General features: G+C 39.3%; 1 protein-coding gene across 1 annotated transcript in view; it reads right to left on the bottom strand.

The window, feature by feature from the left end:
- Nucleotides 1–851: 851 nt before the first annotated feature.
- The window catches only part of LOC124606606 (solute carrier family 22 member 7-like), a 41054-nt gene continuing 22895 nt past the window's right edge, over nucleotides 852–19010 (bottom strand). The window contains exons 4-5 of the mRNA XM_047138590.1: nucleotides 17764–17985; nucleotides 852–1098 (exon numbers count right to left, since the gene is read on the bottom strand). Coding sequence (XP_046994546.1) covers nucleotides 852–1098; nucleotides 17764–17985 — 469 coding nt within the window. The remainder of the gene's footprint in view (nucleotides 1099–17763; nucleotides 17986–19010) is intronic.

The raw sequence follows: 19010 nt of genomic DNA, 5'->3' as shown, positions 1-19010 counted from the left end.
AATGAAGCTGTTAACCTGTCCCTATCAGTTCGAATAGATCTCGTTCCATGTACTAAAATACCTGTTGCCCAACAACAGACAACAAGTAGAAGTTGTAAACCACTAAGCACCACCAAACGGTCTTTTACCCATAACTGGCATGTCTTTACTTCTGTTTTTTTTTTGCCCTATTTTTGTTCTCCCCCATTGACGAAGCAGCTGAATATTCACTTAGCGATTACTTGCTTCATGATTTAGATTAAATTTCAGTAGATTTGTGTTTGTATAACCGTGAATCATATCGTTGGCATTTTTGCCGTTCTCATGCTGATTAAATTTATGGACTAGCTATGTAACTGATAGCTGCACAGTGCATTAATCAGTATATTTGAGTATTTGTTGAGTCGAGTTATGGCAGTATATTGTTTTCTCGTTTGTTGTATTGTATCCCCCCATAAAATCTTCTATCCCATTCGTGATCAGTTCGATTACCTGCAGTGACTTATTCCTGTAAATGGGTAACTAAGTAATTTACCCCTTGCTGAAAGCCAAATGTCTACTATTCCATTAAGCCAAGGAGAATCAACGGCAGTACAATGGCATCCTAAACCTTAGAATGTGTAACAGCGCATATTGACCATCATCGCGCATTACTGTACATGGCCATTTATTATTGAATTTCGTCAATATCTAACCTGTGGTTCTTAATTGCCACAGTCTATGAGCAACAGAGAAGCGAACATTCCTGGATGTGCTCCATCTGTACTGATCTCATAGTTGACCCACTTGGTTAGCACAGCAGTCTTCTCTGACTATTGACATCTAACTGATCTATCTTACGATTTTCATCCAATTTTTAGATAAGATAGAGGCTAAATCATCAGAGAGAATGGTCGCAGCTCACCAGTCAGCAGGCAGAAGATGAGGACGCAGACCATTGCAGCCAAGAGTGCACTGGCCACGCCGGGCCAACGGCGACCGAACCTCGCTCCAAAGTAGTTCACCAGGTAGTATGCAGTGAACGTTGCCGCCCCCTGCGCCACTATCCCCAGGAAAGGGTTCGCGCTCAGTCGGCTCACTGCTATCACCGGTGAGTACATTGTCAGCAGGTATACCGACCTGGTAACGACCAGAAATGCGCACATTATTCCATATCCACTAACAAGTATCAACATGCACAGAGTCCTTTAAATGGACTTACGACACATTCTTTAATGTAACGTCTGGTTAAAAATTGTCATTAAGCTATATCTGTACCAATAGTGAACTTAAAAATACGATTTTACCATCATCAAACATAAAGACTTATAAAACTTGTACATTGGTTTTTAGGTACCCTCGATATCAGATCCATGTAAAGTGTATGACAGATAGATGGCCAGTCTGAAGCTTCTTTCCAATCAAGCCCTCGTGATCTGATGTTCTTAGTAGCTACAGTAATGTGGATTGTCAGTTCTATTAATTTAACACTGGTCTATTTCCTAATATATACATTACTTAAGTTCATGACCGAATGTAGCCTTCGCATCCAGAACATTTTCAAGTAGATTTGAAAATGATGCAGTTGTAAAGCATCTGTACAGGTGTCGGTCTCTAACTGGTGGGGGGGAGTAAGAAGGGAAAAGTCACGTGACAAGGTAAGCAAGCCGCTCCCACGCCTTCTACACGTGCTTCAGTGTATGCACTAAGATCGAGAAATAGACTGGTGTAAATGAGATAGGAGAGTGATAGGTGTTTCGCTTCTTTAGGTAACAATAGCGCCAAAGGTGGCGATACAGGTGATGCTGCACCTCTGCAGGCACAGATGAATGGACGCCCTGAGGGTGCGACCACACGACGACGTAATCATGGCAGAAAAATGACGTCATGGCAGATCATTAGTGGACATTAAAACAGGCGTTGAGCGCCTGCACACTTTCTGTCAGTCACCGTGACCTGCTGGTGATGCATGCCAGCTCATCTGACGCGCTCTCTTACGAGAGCTTGCAACACTACAACCCACTACCTCACGTACACTTCAGCTACCTTGATTTCTCGATTGCATAACCATTTTTGTAAATACATTTATTAATGAATTTTTTCATTTATTAGTGTTTATGAAAATTTTATTTTTTGTTGATAGGATAAGTAAGAATTATTCGTGTCAAATCATTGTAGTAAATACGCTGACCATCTCAGGGAAGCTTCTATTGTGTGAAGCACAGTAACAATATCGTCATTGGCAAGAGTGCGCAGTGGTGAAGGCAGAGAAGTAGTTGCGAAGCATCTGTCTGGAGGAACGGACGTATTTGTTGAAGTGCAAACGCCAGAGTGTTTTGCATCGAAAATGTTGTGATATGTGGCCAGGCAAATTATAAGTGGTCGAGCAAGTATGTGGGCACAATACATGGTCACAAGAAGATTTTCGAAGCAATGAATAATATTGTGTGGGCCAGATTTATTCAAGCTGCACACTAATCAAAAAGAGCCTGTTGTCGATCATGGAACTCATAATAAGCACTACTTTGCATCACAGGCAACGCATAGCGAAGTGAGATCCTGCAGTGTTTCGTAGATGTGTAATTCGCATGCTAGCATCTTAGGAACTTCTTGGAACATTATACTTCATTTAGTCAAAGAATGAACTTGTCGAGAGAAACTTAATTGACACTAGTCATCACTTCACCACGATACCAAGAAAGTTATAAATGCAAAAAACAGTCAAAAAGAAGCCAGATGTAATTAAATTTACTTTTTATTTTCAACCAAGTCATTATTGCAACAAAATATAGTAGTACCGACAATTGCTCGTATAGTGTTGCACTACTAATGCAGATAATCAGTTGTTGAAATTAAAGGTGATTTTAATTGAAGTACAGTTTCTATGATAATAATATGGTGAATTTTGTGTAGTGAAAGTAGTTTTAGAATTTTATGTTGCATTTTGTAAGTGATATTTTATGCACACATCAAAATAACACTGCTAGTGAAAAACAGGTATGGCGTTGCGATGAATGAAAGTTTTTACTGCATCTATTTGATAAACCATCAGCTGTAGAGTAAAAAGTAAAGAATAATAAACAGTTTTCAACACGAAGGATATTTTCAGGCAGACAGCATTCTCGTGAATTGCGCAACAATTAAGGAGTCAACCGCCCCTTACATATGGAGAACAATATATCTTTGCCTCACGCAGCTCGCAGTAGGTACTATCGATAGTCGAGAGCCGAGTGCGCCAGAAAGTAGTCAGTGTTGAGACTCCGAAAAAGTAAGTTGTTGATTACTAAACGAGCAGGGTGGATTTCGGTGGGATGGGTGACCGCAATTACCATTGTTTAACGGCTGTGTGTGTCACCCAGCGCCGTAGGCGTGACCTCCAGCAAATACGGAAATGGCATTAACTAAGTGACCTGTCGGTATGTTTAAGTGTTCATTTGCATACCGTGATTACGCGATAACCGCGCCGGAAACCAACGATTTGAATTGCAGTGAGGATTGTGCAGTTGGTGCTACATGGAGGATACTGGTGTGTGACGATATTAATAGGTGACCTTTGATGAGTTAACCATTATTATTTTGTCAGATGAAGAGAGTAACTTCCTCATTCGTGCTGTTTAGACAATATATATAGAACCCTAACAACAAAGTATGTACCGATTATTGCTACCTGACATTCAAATTGACTTTGTTGGATTTGATACGAAACAACTCCTGTTCAAATATTAACGGATCAGCTTTTATCAGCTGCACACGGTCGAACTATTCTAAACTGTTAGGCTGTTATCCACAAGTCAATAACGATGAGTTCTAAAAGGGAGTGTTTCATTGTGGCATTCTATGAAAGGACAGTGTGCAGTGCGATAAGAGGAGGAGAATAACAACAAATGGTCGAAGTGTGCTTATCGCGAAAGAACATTGGCAGTATTAAGAAAATCACCAAAAGTTTAAATGGCAATCAAAACTTCTCATTAATTTACGTATGTATGAACAATTCAGAAATTTCGAGAAAAACCATCTTCGATAAACGGTACTTTGAAATGGTTTTCATTGTGAAAATGCATAAAAAACTTCGGACACTGTATTACGATGTAATTGCAGGATAATAGAACGTTCTAACACCTAATAATTAAAATCAGTTGGCAGTATCGGACGACAGGGACAGTGTTAATAAACTCTACTGTGGAGTACAAGCACGGAAATTCGTGTGTAAAACAGTGCGAGGTTAATATTAACGAGAGACACGGGTAGAAATTATCGCAACGTAACTGATCGCGTATTCATTACAAACGTGTCAAAGAAGTATTGTGCTCAGTCTTTATGCACGAAACCAGCTGTAAACCGTTTTAAAATCTCGAAAATTAATGTGGACCCATAATCTTATACGTAGGCAATAATGCACGGAGCCCAGCAGCCGCGTCAAAGAACGTCAGTCAGGAAGTAATTCGACACAGCACCAGTTACAGGCACGTGAGAGTTTCGACGGCGTAGACATGCTACACCGAGCAGCCACCAACACGCTGCCGAAGCTGACATCTCGTGGAGAAGCTACTAAGTATCCTGACCGCAGTGCCACCTGGCCACCGACCAGCGAACTTCGACGACAACGTCTATACAGATTGCACCGGGCACCCGGCAGCCAGTGACGCGTCAGCCAAGTCGCCGCATATAATGAGCCAATGGCATTGACAGCAGCGGCAGCGACTAGAGGTGGCAAAAAATAACTTAACTGATAGAAATAACCGATTACTGAGAAGTAACGGTTACTGCGATAACCGCTCACCTCATACTGGCAGGTATCTCAATAACTGCCAATGGTGCCTCGCGCCATCTGTTGACCCGAAGATCTTACTACGCTTGCGCGTCAACTCATCGAAGGAGAGGGATAGACCATTTTGAGGGTGTTCTTTAGGTCATGGAAATAACTATGAGACTGCGCGCCATCTGTTAATAGAACTGTGTACTATTTCGTGCGCCATCACTACTTTCAGCACAAACAGTTAAATGAAGCTAATGTAAGAGTGGTGGCTAACAGGGGCTGCAGTACATGCATTGATATGTATGGTCATTCCCTTGAGCCACCGCCTTGTTTGTCAATTTAGTTTGGGCAGGTAGTACAAATACAGTTACCATAAGGAATTAGAGCGACTATGGAAATAACTATGAGGTCAGTATTTATCTCCGGTAGTTATTGTTATTTGCTCACAGTTCTACTTCTCTGTAAGTTAACGGCTACCAGTACAGGTAACCTGGAAGTTAGTAACTGTGTTCCTGACTCTAGTTGGAGGTCATAGAGCCCAGTGATATTTGCAGAGAGGATGTTTACTGGAATGAACAAATACTTTCATACCGCTATGGAAATAGCCGGTGGCTATCGGAGAGGACAAAGTATAACATAAAACATTTGAATATAATACTTATTATCCTCATCATTTGTCAGGAGATTGTCAAAATACATGAATGTATTATAGTAAACTGGAGCTGCTAATGTTTACAGGATTAATACACTGCCAGAATAAAACATAGTTATGCATGTTTAATAAATTTATCAGATACAGATACCTGATCTTGACTGCTGTGACCAAGTGTTGCCAAAACTGATACATAGTAGAATTTTTACTTAAGCTGGTCTAACAGTCCCTGTTAAGATATTCATCTAGATCGAGTTGCCTATCAAAAAGTCTTTCAAACTCTCTGTAAACTGTGCTTTATCTCAAACCAAGTTTTTAATGGTTGCTGACTTGCTAGCAATTTATTGAAAGTGTGTGTTCCTGAATATTGGATTCCCTTTTTGGACCAAGGTAAGTGATTTTAGGTCTTTATGTAGATCATTGCTTGTATTCCTAGTGCTGATATTATGTATTCAGCTGTTGGTTCGAAATACTTGCAACAAATTTCATTAAGGAATAAATATACTAGGAAGCAGTGGTTAGAATTAAACAGGTTTCTACATGTTGTTCTTGAATTTATACCACAAATGATTTTTATTACACACTTTTACATGCTAAAAACGTTTGCTCGATTTGTTGAGTTATCCCAGAATATGATCCCTTACGACATAATAGAATGAAAGTATATGGGTTTTTTTATTTTTTTATTTATGTCTCCTACATCTGACATCATTCTCACTACCAATACAGACTTGTTTAGGCGTTTCAGCAATTCTGTGGTATGCCCTTCCCAACTGACTTAATTATTGAGTTGTAATCCCAGAAATTTAACACTGTCAAACTTTTCATACACATGTTGTAGCTGAAGAAATCGAGCAGTTTTCCAAATCTCAACTAAAACTTGGATAGCATAGAGATGTAAACGAATCTATCACATTATGTATATTTTTGTATTTTATTAAAAGGCCATACACTTATTCTATTAAGTAAACCGCACAAGCTTTGAATTCAACCTGCATTATTCAGCTTACATATTACTTCATACTTAAAAATGCACATTGTTAACATTTAACTTAAACAGTGCTGTGGCGAAGTTCTGCATTTTGTGCTGCAGCTGTGAGGATAATATTTATAACACCTATTGTGATAACATACATACATATGATATGAAACACTAATAATCGTTCGAACATCAAGTGAAATCTACCCGCAGTTAATTAGCTAAGGTTATGGCACAATTTGTACGACATTCCTGCCATTTTGCTCTACTCACAGTGATACTGATAACTAAACTGATGGATTCCACTTGTGTCGTTATTTAACTGTAACCCCATTGGAGTATTCAGTAGTGAAAAATAGCTTGAAACTTATTTATAACTGTTACAATAACGGTTTTAAAAATATAACTGGAACTGTGATAACGGTTATTCCAGCCACCAGTTAACACAGCACGCAACGAATATTGAATTCCGCAGCAAGTATTTGCATCACGCAATGAGTCGAGACAACCTGCTGGCGCAATAATAATTTAATTAGGCTATCTGCAGAGCATATAATCACATTTTGTAACGCTACAAGAATTGTATAGTAATTTTTCCTTCCATTTCGGTATTTTCTGGCTCGGCAGTAGTTTGTCTATGTATGCATATATTTTTATGTTTTCACCAGCAAGACAGCTGCGAATAGATTTTAAGACTTATGCTATAGCATTAATTGTTGATTACAGGTTTCATAAGTTAATTGGTGGTGTTATTTGATTTTTGATGCTTTGGTGTGAGGTGATGAATATTACCATTGGTGTTTAATTCAGATAAATTGGTGAAGTTTTTTATATATCCAGTGCAAACAGGTACTGTTTCTGTTTTGAGCTAGTTGAAGTACTGCTGTCATTATTTTGTTTTAATTGTCAGGTGGTCGAGAGTCTTAGGTTACCCAAGGGTTAATTTATAGTGTTGCCTGTATGTAATATATGTAACCAAACATGTCTACTGAAATCAAGCAAGAGATTATGGAGGTAGAATCTGGGAAGAAGGAGATAGGACAGGAGGATAGAGTTGATTCAGGAATCAGTGGCTGTGGACTATCAATAGAAAGTCCATTATCTCATTCCACCAATTACCTCAAGATACCAATTAAACCTGTAGTAAACATTGTAGTGGGCAGACAGAAATATGTGCTACTGGCGATATTAGAAAAAAATTGATGCCAAGATTGAAGCCACCAATTGGAAAATGGAGGATACCAATCAGGAAATCAAGGAACACAGTAAAATGACCCAAGAAAAGACTGAAGCCAGTAATAAGGAAATCAGGACCACCAATCAGAAAATCGAGGGAACCAATAGAAAAACCCAAGAAAAGATTGACATTGTCAATGAGGAAATTGAAATGACACTACAAGAGCATGAAATTTTTAACAGACAATTACAGAATTATAAGGAATAGGTGAGGAAAGACTGCAAGGAGGGAGAAGGCAGATTCCAGCAGGGCATAAACCTGCTCTAAAAAGATGCAAAGAAGATGGGAGAAGAGATAACTGAGAAAGCCCATGAAGAGGTTCAAGAAGTTAAAGAAGAATTAGGGGGAAAGATCGAAGAGATAATGCAGAAGCAACAGCAATGTTAAGTAGCTATTTAGGGAGTAGCCAACAAACAGACTGAATTAGCTCAAAATATACAAAGCGCAATAACATTGCAGAGGGGCGAAGATAACAGGAGGATTGCACAGGACATACAACATTTACAAAGCGAAATCCAACAATCAGAAACGAAAACTGAGGAGACTGACAGAAAAATTGGTTATGCAACACTAGCTATAGGAGAAGGTAAAGTGATAACATCCATGTTTGGTGATAATCGTCATCCACAAGTTCATGTGGGACAAAAATATAAGCCAAAGGGAGTGCTGCACCTGAAGATTTTTATGAAATGGTTGAGAGACATTTTTCCAACACATTTTCGAGACAAAGACAAAATTCGGTTTGCAATAGATAGAATGGAGTGAAGAAAAAAGATAAAGTTAGTAGTTATGAGCAGTTTAAAGGACAATTTCTAAAGAAGTACTGGTCAAAATATTCAGAAGTTTAAAGATAGAGGAGCCCTGATGGAGATACTGGAGCACACGTGTGGATAAGAGAATAATCAAGCAGGTGAGCAGGGCCAAAAAGAAGACAATTACCAATGGAATCAGTTTAATAATCAATCATTCAACTGAGGAAGAGGAGACTATCATGGAAGTAGGGCCCATGGAAATGGACATCAGTTCCAAGGCCTTTCCAGAAGAGATGAAAATACAAGGGAATATGAAAGAGAAGGTGGCAGGCGAATAAATAGTGAGGTCTAAGATCAGGAAGAAAGGAAAAAGTAAACTAGACTCCACTCCTGATGAGGTCCAATTGTAGTCAGGATAAAGATGTGTGGACTAGATGTTGATGCTTTAGTTGACACTCGGAGTGAAGTGCATGCTATGTTTCGAAAGCTATATGACCAGATACTGAATACTAACGCCACCTTACGTAGTTATCACATAAATGATGTCCGAGTTGCAAATGCTGTAGGTGCCAAAAGTAAGCCCATTAAGGAATAAGCAATGACTGGGTTTGAAGTAGAGGGAGAAGCATATAAAGCGACATTTTTGGTGATACCATACAGTTATTTTGGGAATTTACTGGCTAAATGAAGTAGAAGCAATCATAAATTTCGATGAATGCACAGTGAGTGTAAAAGGAGAGGACAGGAGAAATGAGAGAACTGACCTTGGTAGAAAGTTAGAAGTCAGAAGAGTTCTGACAGGTGAATTTGTGTTATGTGGTGGGCCTACAGAAGAACAATCGGTTGATGAGCAAGTATTGATATTCTACGAGGGATTAGCACAAACAGATCAACCTAGTGAAGATGCTACAGGCAAGAAACTAGAATATATGACAAATTTGGATGAAGAGATTCGGAAGAGGTTACCAGAGATCTCACATAAGCACAGCAAAGTTTTCTCTCAGCAGCCAGGAATCATGAAAGAGGTAGAATGTAAATTGAAAATTAAGGAACACAAGCCTTTCAAAACAATACTCCATCCCTCACGCTAAATGGCAAGCAGTAGAAGAGGAAATACAAAGAATCGTTGACCTTGGGGTTATTGAGAGAACCAAGACCAATACAACAGTCCATTATTTGTGGTAAACAAGAAACATGGGAAAGTGGGAATAGTTTTGGATGCATGTACAGTAAATAAAATCATTGAACCAGATCAAGACAAGCCAAAAACGATAGAACAATTAATCCAAAGGTTTCGGGGTGCAAAGATGCTTAGTAGCATTGACTTGCGCACAGGATACTGGCAAATACCTCTGACCTCTGAGTCACGTCAGTATACTGCCTTCATGTAACCTGGCAGAAGTTATCATTTTAGAGTATTGCCATCTACATCTACATCTGCATCCATACTCCGCAAGCCACCTGACGTTGTGTGGCGGAGGGTACCTTGAGTACCTCTATCGGTTCTCCCTTCTATTCCCGTCTCGTAATGTTCATGGATAGAAAGATTGTCAGTATGCCTCTGTGTGGGCTCTAATCTCTCTGATTTTATCCTCATGGTCTCTTTGCGAGATATACGCAGGAGGGAGCAATATACTGCTTGACTCCTCGGTGAAGGCATGTTCTCGAAACTTCAACAAAAGCCTGTATCAAGCAACTGAGCGTCTCTCTTGCAGAGTCTTCCACTGGAACTTATCTGTTATCTCCGTAATGCTATCACGATTACTAAATGATCCTGTAACGAAGCGTGCTGCTCTCCTTTGGATCTTCTCTATCTCTTCTATCAATCCTATCTGGTATGGATCCCACATCGGTGAGCAGTATCCAACCAGTGGGCGAACAAGTGTACTGTAACCTACTTCCTTTGTTTTCGGATTTCATTTCCTTAGGATTCTTCCAATGAATCTCAGTCTGGCATCAACTTTACTGACGATTAATTTTAAATGGTCATTCCATTTTAAATCACTCCTAATGCCTACTCCCAGATGATTTATATAATTAACTGCTTCCAGTTGCTGATCTGCTATGTTGTAGCTAAATGATAAAGGATATTTCTTTCTATGTATTTGCAGGACATTACACTTGTCTACATTTAGATTCAATTGCCATTACCTGCACCATGCGTCAGTTTGTTGCAGATCCTCCAGAATTTCAACACAATTTTTCATTGTTACAACCTCTTAATATACTAGAGCATCATCCGCAAAAGCCTTGGTGAACTTCTGATGTTATTCACAAGGTAATTTATATATGTTGTAAATAGCAACAGTCCTACGACATTCCCCTTTGGCACACTTGAAATCGCTCTTATTTCAGAAGAATTCTCTCCACTGAGAAAGACATGCTGCATCCTGTTATCTAGGATCTCTTCAATCCAATCGCATAATTGGTCTGATAGTCCATATGCTCTTACTTTGTTCATTAAATGACTGTGGGGAACTGTATCAAACGCCTTGCAGAAGTCAAGAAACACGGCATCTACCTGGGAACCCATGTCTATGGCCGTGTGAGTCTCGTGGACGAATAGCGCGAGCTGAGTTTCACACGATCGTCTTTTTCGAAACCCATGCTGATTCCTACAGAGTAGATTTCTAGTCTCCAGAAAAGTCATTATACTCGAACATAATAGGTGTTCCAAAATTCTACAACTAATCGACGTTAGAGGTATAGGTTTATAGTTCTGCACATCTGTTCGACGTCCCTTCTTGAAAACGGGGATGACCTATGCCCTTTTCCAATCTTTTGGAACGCTATGCTCTCCTAGAGACCTACGGTACACCACTGCAAGAAGGGGGGCAAGTTCCTTCGCGTACTCTGAGTAAAATCAAACTGGTATCCCATCAGGTCCAGCGTCCATTCCTCCTTTGAGCGATTTTAATTGTTTTTCTATCCATCTTTCATCTATTTCGGTATCTACCATTCTGTCATCTGTGTGACGATCTAGAGTAGGAACTACAGTGCTGTCTTCCTCTGTGAAACGGCTTTGGAAAAAGACATTTCGTATTTCGGCCTTTAGTCTGTCATCCTCTGTTTCAATACCATTTTGGTCACAGAGTGTCTGGACATTTTGTTTTGATCCACCTACCGCTTTGACGTAAGACCAAAATTTCGTAGGATTTTCTGCCAAGTCAGTACATAGAACTTTACTTTTGAATTCGTTGAACGCCTCTCGCATAACCCTCCTCACGCTACATTTTGCTTCGTGTAATTTTCGTTTGTCTGCAAGGCTTTGTCTATGTTTACGTTTGCTGTGAAGTTCCCTTTGCTTCCGTAGCAGTTTTCTAACTCGGTTGTTGTACCATGGTGACTCTTTTCCATCTCTTACGATCTTGCTTGGCACATACTCTTCTAATGCATATTGTACGATGGTTTTGAACTTTGTCCACTGATCCTCAGCACTATCTGTACATCTGTACTTGAGATAGAACTTCTGTGTTGAGCCATCAAGTACTCTGAAATCTGCTTTTTGTCACTTTTGCTAAATAGAAAAATCTTCCTACCTTTATTAATAGTTCTATTTATGGCTGAAATCACCGATGCTGAAACCGCTATGTGATCGCTGTTTCCCTGTTCTGCATTAACTGTTACTAATAGTTTGGATCTATTTGTCACCAGAAGGTCTAATATGTTATCGCCACGAGTCGGTTCTCTGTTTAACTGCTCAAGGTAGTATTCAGATAATGCACTTAAAAAAATTCTTTATCCCTGCCACCTGTTATAAACGTTTGAGTCTCCTAGTATATATCTGGTAAATTAAAATCTCCACACAAAACTATAACATGGTCGGGAAATCTACTAGAAATATTTTCCAAATTTTCCCTCAGGTGTTCTGCCACAACAGCTGCTGAGCCAGAGGGCCTATAGAGACATCGAATTGCCATGTTTGAGCCTGCTTTAACCGTTACCTTTCCCCAAAGTATTTCACATTTCAGACCTCCGTCAATTTCCTTTAATATTATTGCACTTCTTATCGCTATAAACACGCCTCCCCCTTCACTATCCAGTCTTTCTCTGAGGTATACATTCCAAGCCATTTGGGCTTAATGTATCGGTCTTGGAATTTGTTAGGGCATTGGACAATATTTTGGGTGAAGAATTACTTAAGAAGTTTACTGTTTACGTAGACGATATATTAATTGCAACTGAGACATGGGAAGAACATATAGAGACACTTGAGGGAGTCTTGCAGGCGTTTCAGAAAGCTAGGGTAACAGCAAACTTAGGTAAGACAGAATTTGGTAAATGCCAGATAAAATTCTTGGCTTCATAATTACGGAAGAGGGTATTTATCCTGATCCAAGTAAACTCGAGACAATTAGGCAATTTCCAGACCTTAAAAAAAAGGCAACTGAGAGCATTCTTCGGCGTATGTGAGCTCTATCGAAAATTCCTGAAAGAACCTGTACTCACTGCCCCAAAATTGAGAACACTTGCCGGCCGGTGTGGCCGAGCGGTTCTAGGCGCTACAGTCTGGAGCCGTGCGACCGCTACGGTCGCAGGTTCGAATCCTGCCTCGGGCATGAATGTGTGTGATGTCCTTAGGTTAGTTAGGTTTAACTAGTTCTAAGTTCTAAGGGACTATTGACCTCAGAAGTTGAGTTCCATAGTGCTCAGAGCCATTTGAACCATTTGAGAACACTTACTAAAGCCAAAATGACCTGGCATTGGAATGATGAATGTCAAGAAGAATTTGAAAGGATTAAAGAAGCATTGTGTAATGCAGATATATTATGCCATCCTGATTTCTCTAGAGACTTTTATTTGGGAGTGGGTAGCTCAGATTATGGACTAGGCATACATTTAAACCAGATAGAGAAAGAAGGAGAGAGCAAGGTTATAAAGCAGAAGCTTGAATGCATGGCAAAGGAGATACAGCATTATGGAGGAAGGGGTACTGTCTATTGTGTGGGCTTTTAAGCGATTTCGTTATTATCTAACAGGATGACATGTAAAGGTGGTCACGGTCCACAAAGCCCTAACATTCTTAACCACAAGTAAACTGAAACACAGCTGGTTGATAAAATTGCATTGCAAGATCATGAATGCAAAGTGATATACAAGCCAGCCAGGTAAGTCATGTACTGTACCTGATGCATTATCAAGGCAGCCACTCGATCCTTGGGGAACAGGTGTGAGAGGACCAGAAGACGGAGAAGTTCAGGTAAATATAATGAAGGGAGTACAGCATGAAGATTTTGTGAAGAGGTTCTTGAGGAACACACGTAGAGAGCAGAACCAGGACGAAAAACTGAAATTAATCAAGAATAAGTATAGATGTGCTGGTAAAGAAAAGATTAGGATATACTGTTATATCCACCAGGGAATACTGTACAAGAGAAAAATAGAGGATGAAGAGAGATGGAGACTATGTATACCAGAGAATATAATAGACTAGTTAATCTGGCACACACACTATAGCAGTGCCCATTATGGACCTAAGAAACGCCTTGAGAAACGGAAATTGGACAGCATCTTCAACATATACGCATAAACACAAGTTGCTGAGCACTTGTGACACCTGTCAGAAAACTAAAGCTGCGAATGTTCAACATAAAGGTTACATGCATCCAGTCATACCAGAATCAATTAGAGACATCGTGGCAGTGGACCTGTTCAGTCCCTTGCCTGTGGCAAAAAAAATTACGCCCAAATTCTAGTTGCAGAAAAATTAGTATCTAAATTTCTGAAGTTTTATCCATTAAAGAAAGCAACCAGCAAGGTCATCATTTATAAGTTTGAAAAAGATCGCTTTAGCAATGCATGTACACTGAAACGAATCCGAAGTGATAATGGATCCCAATTCCGATCCAAGAAGAGGAGGTAAGTGTTGAATAGGCATCAAATAAAACAGATCGCCATCTGTAGATACAAACTGGTTTCGAGCCAGGCCGAACGGATGATGGAGTTAAATCGTTTGTCTCTGATCTGTTTTGACAAGAAACACGGTACTTGGAAGGAATACCTAGAAGAATTCGAGTGTATTTGGAACCACCTAACACATGATTCGAAAGGATTTGCACCATGCGAAATCTTACTTAATCAGGAACCTGACTGTTTTTCGTGAGTTGGTGGAATATCCACAAGAAGATAACCAAATTTGGGAAAGGAAACTTGAACTAGTAGAAATGAACCATGAGAGAGAATGTTAAAAGGAGGCAGGAAAGACATGATAAATCGGCGAAACCTGTAAGCTACAGGGTAGGAGACCTAGTGTTGGTGAAAGTACATGCTAAATCCAAGAAGACAGATTCTGAAATACATAAATTTAACCATGTATATGAGGTACCATATAAAATTATCAAGATCGAACACCACAATACTTTGGAGTTGGAATATGCTCAAACCGATGGAGTGCATGGCAAGGAACATACTGAAAATATAAAGAGCTACTATCCATGTGAAGATTGAGGCAATCTGAAGGAGAGAAGTAATCAGGACGATGAAGTAGGGCCTAGACAGCCTCATACATAAGTGTGTATGGATGATTTTGGTTATTATGTGTGTTTGGAGAATAAAGATCTTGAGAACTGGTGTTCAAGTGTCAGTTGTTGTCTTTTATTTACTACATTTGTTTCTATTCTGGATTATGGGTTTTCATGATGACAAAAGACTTAATCATATTTAAGGGATGAATTGCATGTAAGAACTGAGACATAGTTATCCTTTATAGTGTGAGAAGTATTAGTGTTTAGAATATTGTAGAGTGTATTAATATGACCTAGATATGGAGCATTCTATGAACTGTGGGAATAACAGACGCTCAAAAGCAGGAAACACAATTTGTAACAAATGAGAAAGACAATTCTTTAGAGATTTATCCTGTGATGACCACACTAACGATAGATTTATATATACATTTGTGAGTAGAGATGAAATTATTGTCATTTATCTGCATTTGTATTAAGTAGGTATTAGTCTAATTAGAGATAGTTGTTTCCTGTGGTGTGTGGTGCTAATATAGTAGGATTTCCGTTGTATTCTGCACAGCAAACCTCACAGAGATGAACCAAAATGAAAATAGTTTTGTTACAATATGATTCAATAGACATCCAGCGTTGTATAGTTAATAAATTATGGTAGTGAGGCGTTTTGTTATAATCTATATGTGATAGTATTGTTTCTACAAATTACAATTTTTAGTTGTGTCATTCGTATAGTTTGTAATTGAGCTGTAATCTGTTTTGTAGGGGCAGTTTACAACCGGAGTCAGAGGATTTACCATTCAGTTTGAAAATTTCATTGTTCTTGAATGTATATAGTTATTCACTTTCTATCACTGTTAACTCTGTCTATGTTCTTTTCTATCTCCAGTTTCAAAGAGGTCCATTTGGCATTGGGGGGGGGGGGAGGTGGGGTTGTAAGGGGTCAACTGCCCCTTACGTATGAAGAACAGTAGGTACTATCCATAGTCGAGAGCCGAATGCGCCAGAAAGTAGTCAGTGTTGAGACTCTGAAACAGTAAGTTGTTGCCTGCGAAACGAGCAGGGCTGATTTCGGCAGGACGGCTGACCGCATTTACCATTGTTTAACGGCTGTGTGTGTCACCCAACGCCGTGAGCGTGACCTCCAGCAAATACGGAAATGGCATTAACTGAGTTACGTGTTGGTATGTTTAAGTGTTCATTTGTGTACCGTGATTACGCAAATAACCGCACCGGGCACCAACGATTTGGATTGCAGTGAGGATTGCACAGTCAGTGCTACAAAAAGCATATTGGCATGTGACGATATTAATAGGCGGCCTGTGATGAGTAAACTATTATTATTTTGTCAGATGAAAGGAGTAACTGCGCCATTCGTGCTGTTTAGACAAAATATATGGAACCTTAAGAACAAAGTTTGTACCAATTATTGCTGCCTGACATCCTAATTAACTTTGTTAGAGTTGATACAAAACAACTCCCATTCAAATATTAACTGATCATCCTTTATCAGTTGCACACAGTCAGATTGATCTAAACTGTTTGGCTATTAACCACAAGTCAATAACAGTGAGTTCAAAAAGGGAATGTTTCAAACATAGCACAGTTTTCATAAAATTTTACTGGTCATTGATTGTTATTGGTGACCACTATGGTAACTAACACCATTTCATTCCAAATTGACATCTTTTGTGTTCATGTCACACTTGATTTTCACATGTCAGCTAGCATGGGTGGATTTCGTCAAGTTGATGTTTTGTCTTTGACACACAATATTCAGGTGATTTCAATGACGTTACAGTCATTTACTAAAATTTTGCTCATTTTTGGAACTGACGACCGTTTTATTCTGCAATTTAAATTCATTCAGACCATATTATAGGATTTAAAATTATGGCTAACTACAAAGAAATTTTAATTTATTACCATTTTTTTACATTTCGATCATTGTTTACATAGTAATAAACACTCTTGCAATAGCAATCAGATTTTACCTGTCTGTACTCTATCGCTAAGCATTGCTCATCGGATTCGATACCTCGTTTCCACCAACAGTGGAATCTTATATGCGTATGTCAGAATTAAAACTGATCGGGTGTAACATCAAGCACCAGCACGTCGGTCAAGAATGATACAGCAGAGAGGACTGTGAGACGACATCAGCCATTAGCACGCTCACTAGGGTGACACAGTGAGTATAAGCGCCACTCTGCATAGCCACAGCCCCACTAGAAGACGGGCCGTGATCCAAACGATCAGCCGTGACTTGTGATCTACACAAATTGCTTTCTTGGGAGTTGCAAATAATCAATGTCCTTCGATATATATATGTGTCGCCAATTGGTTGCGACACCTATTTGTGACAAAGGCAAAGTTAAGTACTGTCAATTTAATTTACTGTAGTAAACTCCATTAATAAGATTTGCTTGAGTTGATGTCTAGGTATCCGAGAAAACAGCTTCCTAGGCACCCTGTATTAGACGAATGGGTGGACACGATAGAAACCTTACATGTACAGTAAAGTATAGATATGTTATAAGCTGACACATCACATACAGCGCTGTCAGCTGCTGTTGTGCTGCTTCTGCGCTCCACCTCCACACACTGCCCATGTCACAGTGGCCGCACCATGGCATTGCTAACTGTATTGCTGTATGGAGGCATCAGTCAATAAATAAAGTGCAGATTGCTAGTGCATTGGTAACTCCACGACCGCCACGGTACTGGAGAAAACATCAGACATGCAGCACTGTAGTCAGAAGTTGTCACCTGGTGACAAAACATAATTTTGGTCATTTTTGGTCCCGAATAGACTGGAAGAAAATTAGGAAGGTTTCACAAGTTTCGTGACACCTTCGCCTTCCCCTTGAACTAGAAATTTGAAGAGGCTGCAGATAATGTGTACCACCCATAAGCTGCTGGGTTCTAGTAGAACAATGACGAGTTGGAAAATTGTTTGGTAAGTCACCTGGCAACAATGAGGATTACTGTGTTCCTGAAGACGTTCCAGCTGGAGAAGATGCCGAGGAAGCCCCTCCTGTCTGTCTTGCTCTTGCCCACGGTCTGGATCACCTGCAAGGCGAACGGAGGCACCGTGGAGCCGTTGGTGGCTGCTATGCGACGCAGAACAGCCAGCGCCTCCTGCTCGCGACCCCTGCACGCCAGCCAGCGTGGAGACTCGGGGAACCAACTGTCACCAAAAAAATACAAGTCTCCTGTAAGTACTAATCACAGTAGTAGTTGTAGTTGTAGTAGAACAATATTAGAGCTGTAAGCTTAATACAAAGAAAAGACACAATGAAAACTTTACTTATACATTCGGACATTTAAATGGTTACATTTCAAGATTAACAATAATTTATCGATAGTGCACAATATTCTTTAGTATTTTAGTATGTTCATACTCGAAACAAATTAAGCTTAATAGGGTAATGAATGTTCCATTATGAGACACACACACACTATGTTATATATATATATATATATATATATATATATATATATATATATATATATATATATATATATTCCAATTCACCTTACAACTTTCGTTATTCCCATACACTTCAATCTTTGAATCTTTGTAACTCTGAAAAACTGAGTAGATATTCCTGAGCAATAAAATGTATATTCAGATGAGGAAGTAGTGATGGGAACAACTGAATCAAAGGAATCTATTCAGTTGGTTGTTGGAAAACAATGCATTCCATTTTGAGTGTGAACATTCCATTGTTATGCCACTATTTAACCCTTATTGTTGACTCAACTCTGTTATCACTTGTCATCACCATTGTTGTCGTCCCGACATCTGATTTTTATTGAGTGCATTTACTAACTATTAGTTTGGCTCTTCATCCATGTTTATGAAGAGGCATTTTCTTAATAGTGAAGTCTGTGTTTGGTTTCAGAATTCCGAAATGCTCAGTGGTGTGAGGATGGAATAAACCTTATGACTGATTAGAAAATAATCCTCAAGGCAAACTCAGTGAGATTTAAAGTCTCTGCAAAGATGATTCATAGTCTGAATCTATATTAATTAAAGAAATACAAAGAAAATTAACAAATATTTCTCGCAAAAAAAGCTTCCAGCAATTGACATTATATGTTTTATGTTCACGTCACCTCAGCATGTACCAAAATAGGATGATTGCTGATTGGTGCAAACCAGAGGAAATAGAGTTTCAGTAAATTTAAATAAAAAAGTGATTGTTTATT

Source organism: Schistocerca americana, chromosome 3 (assembly GCF_021461395.2).
Source record: "Schistocerca americana isolate TAMUIC-IGC-003095 chromosome 3, iqSchAmer2.1, whole genome shotgun sequence".
NCBI classification, from domain to species: Eukaryota; Metazoa; Arthropoda; class Insecta; order Orthoptera; family Acrididae; genus Schistocerca; species Schistocerca americana.
Note: the sequence above shows the minus strand (reverse complement) of the source record. Positions and strands in the feature narration are given on the sequence as shown.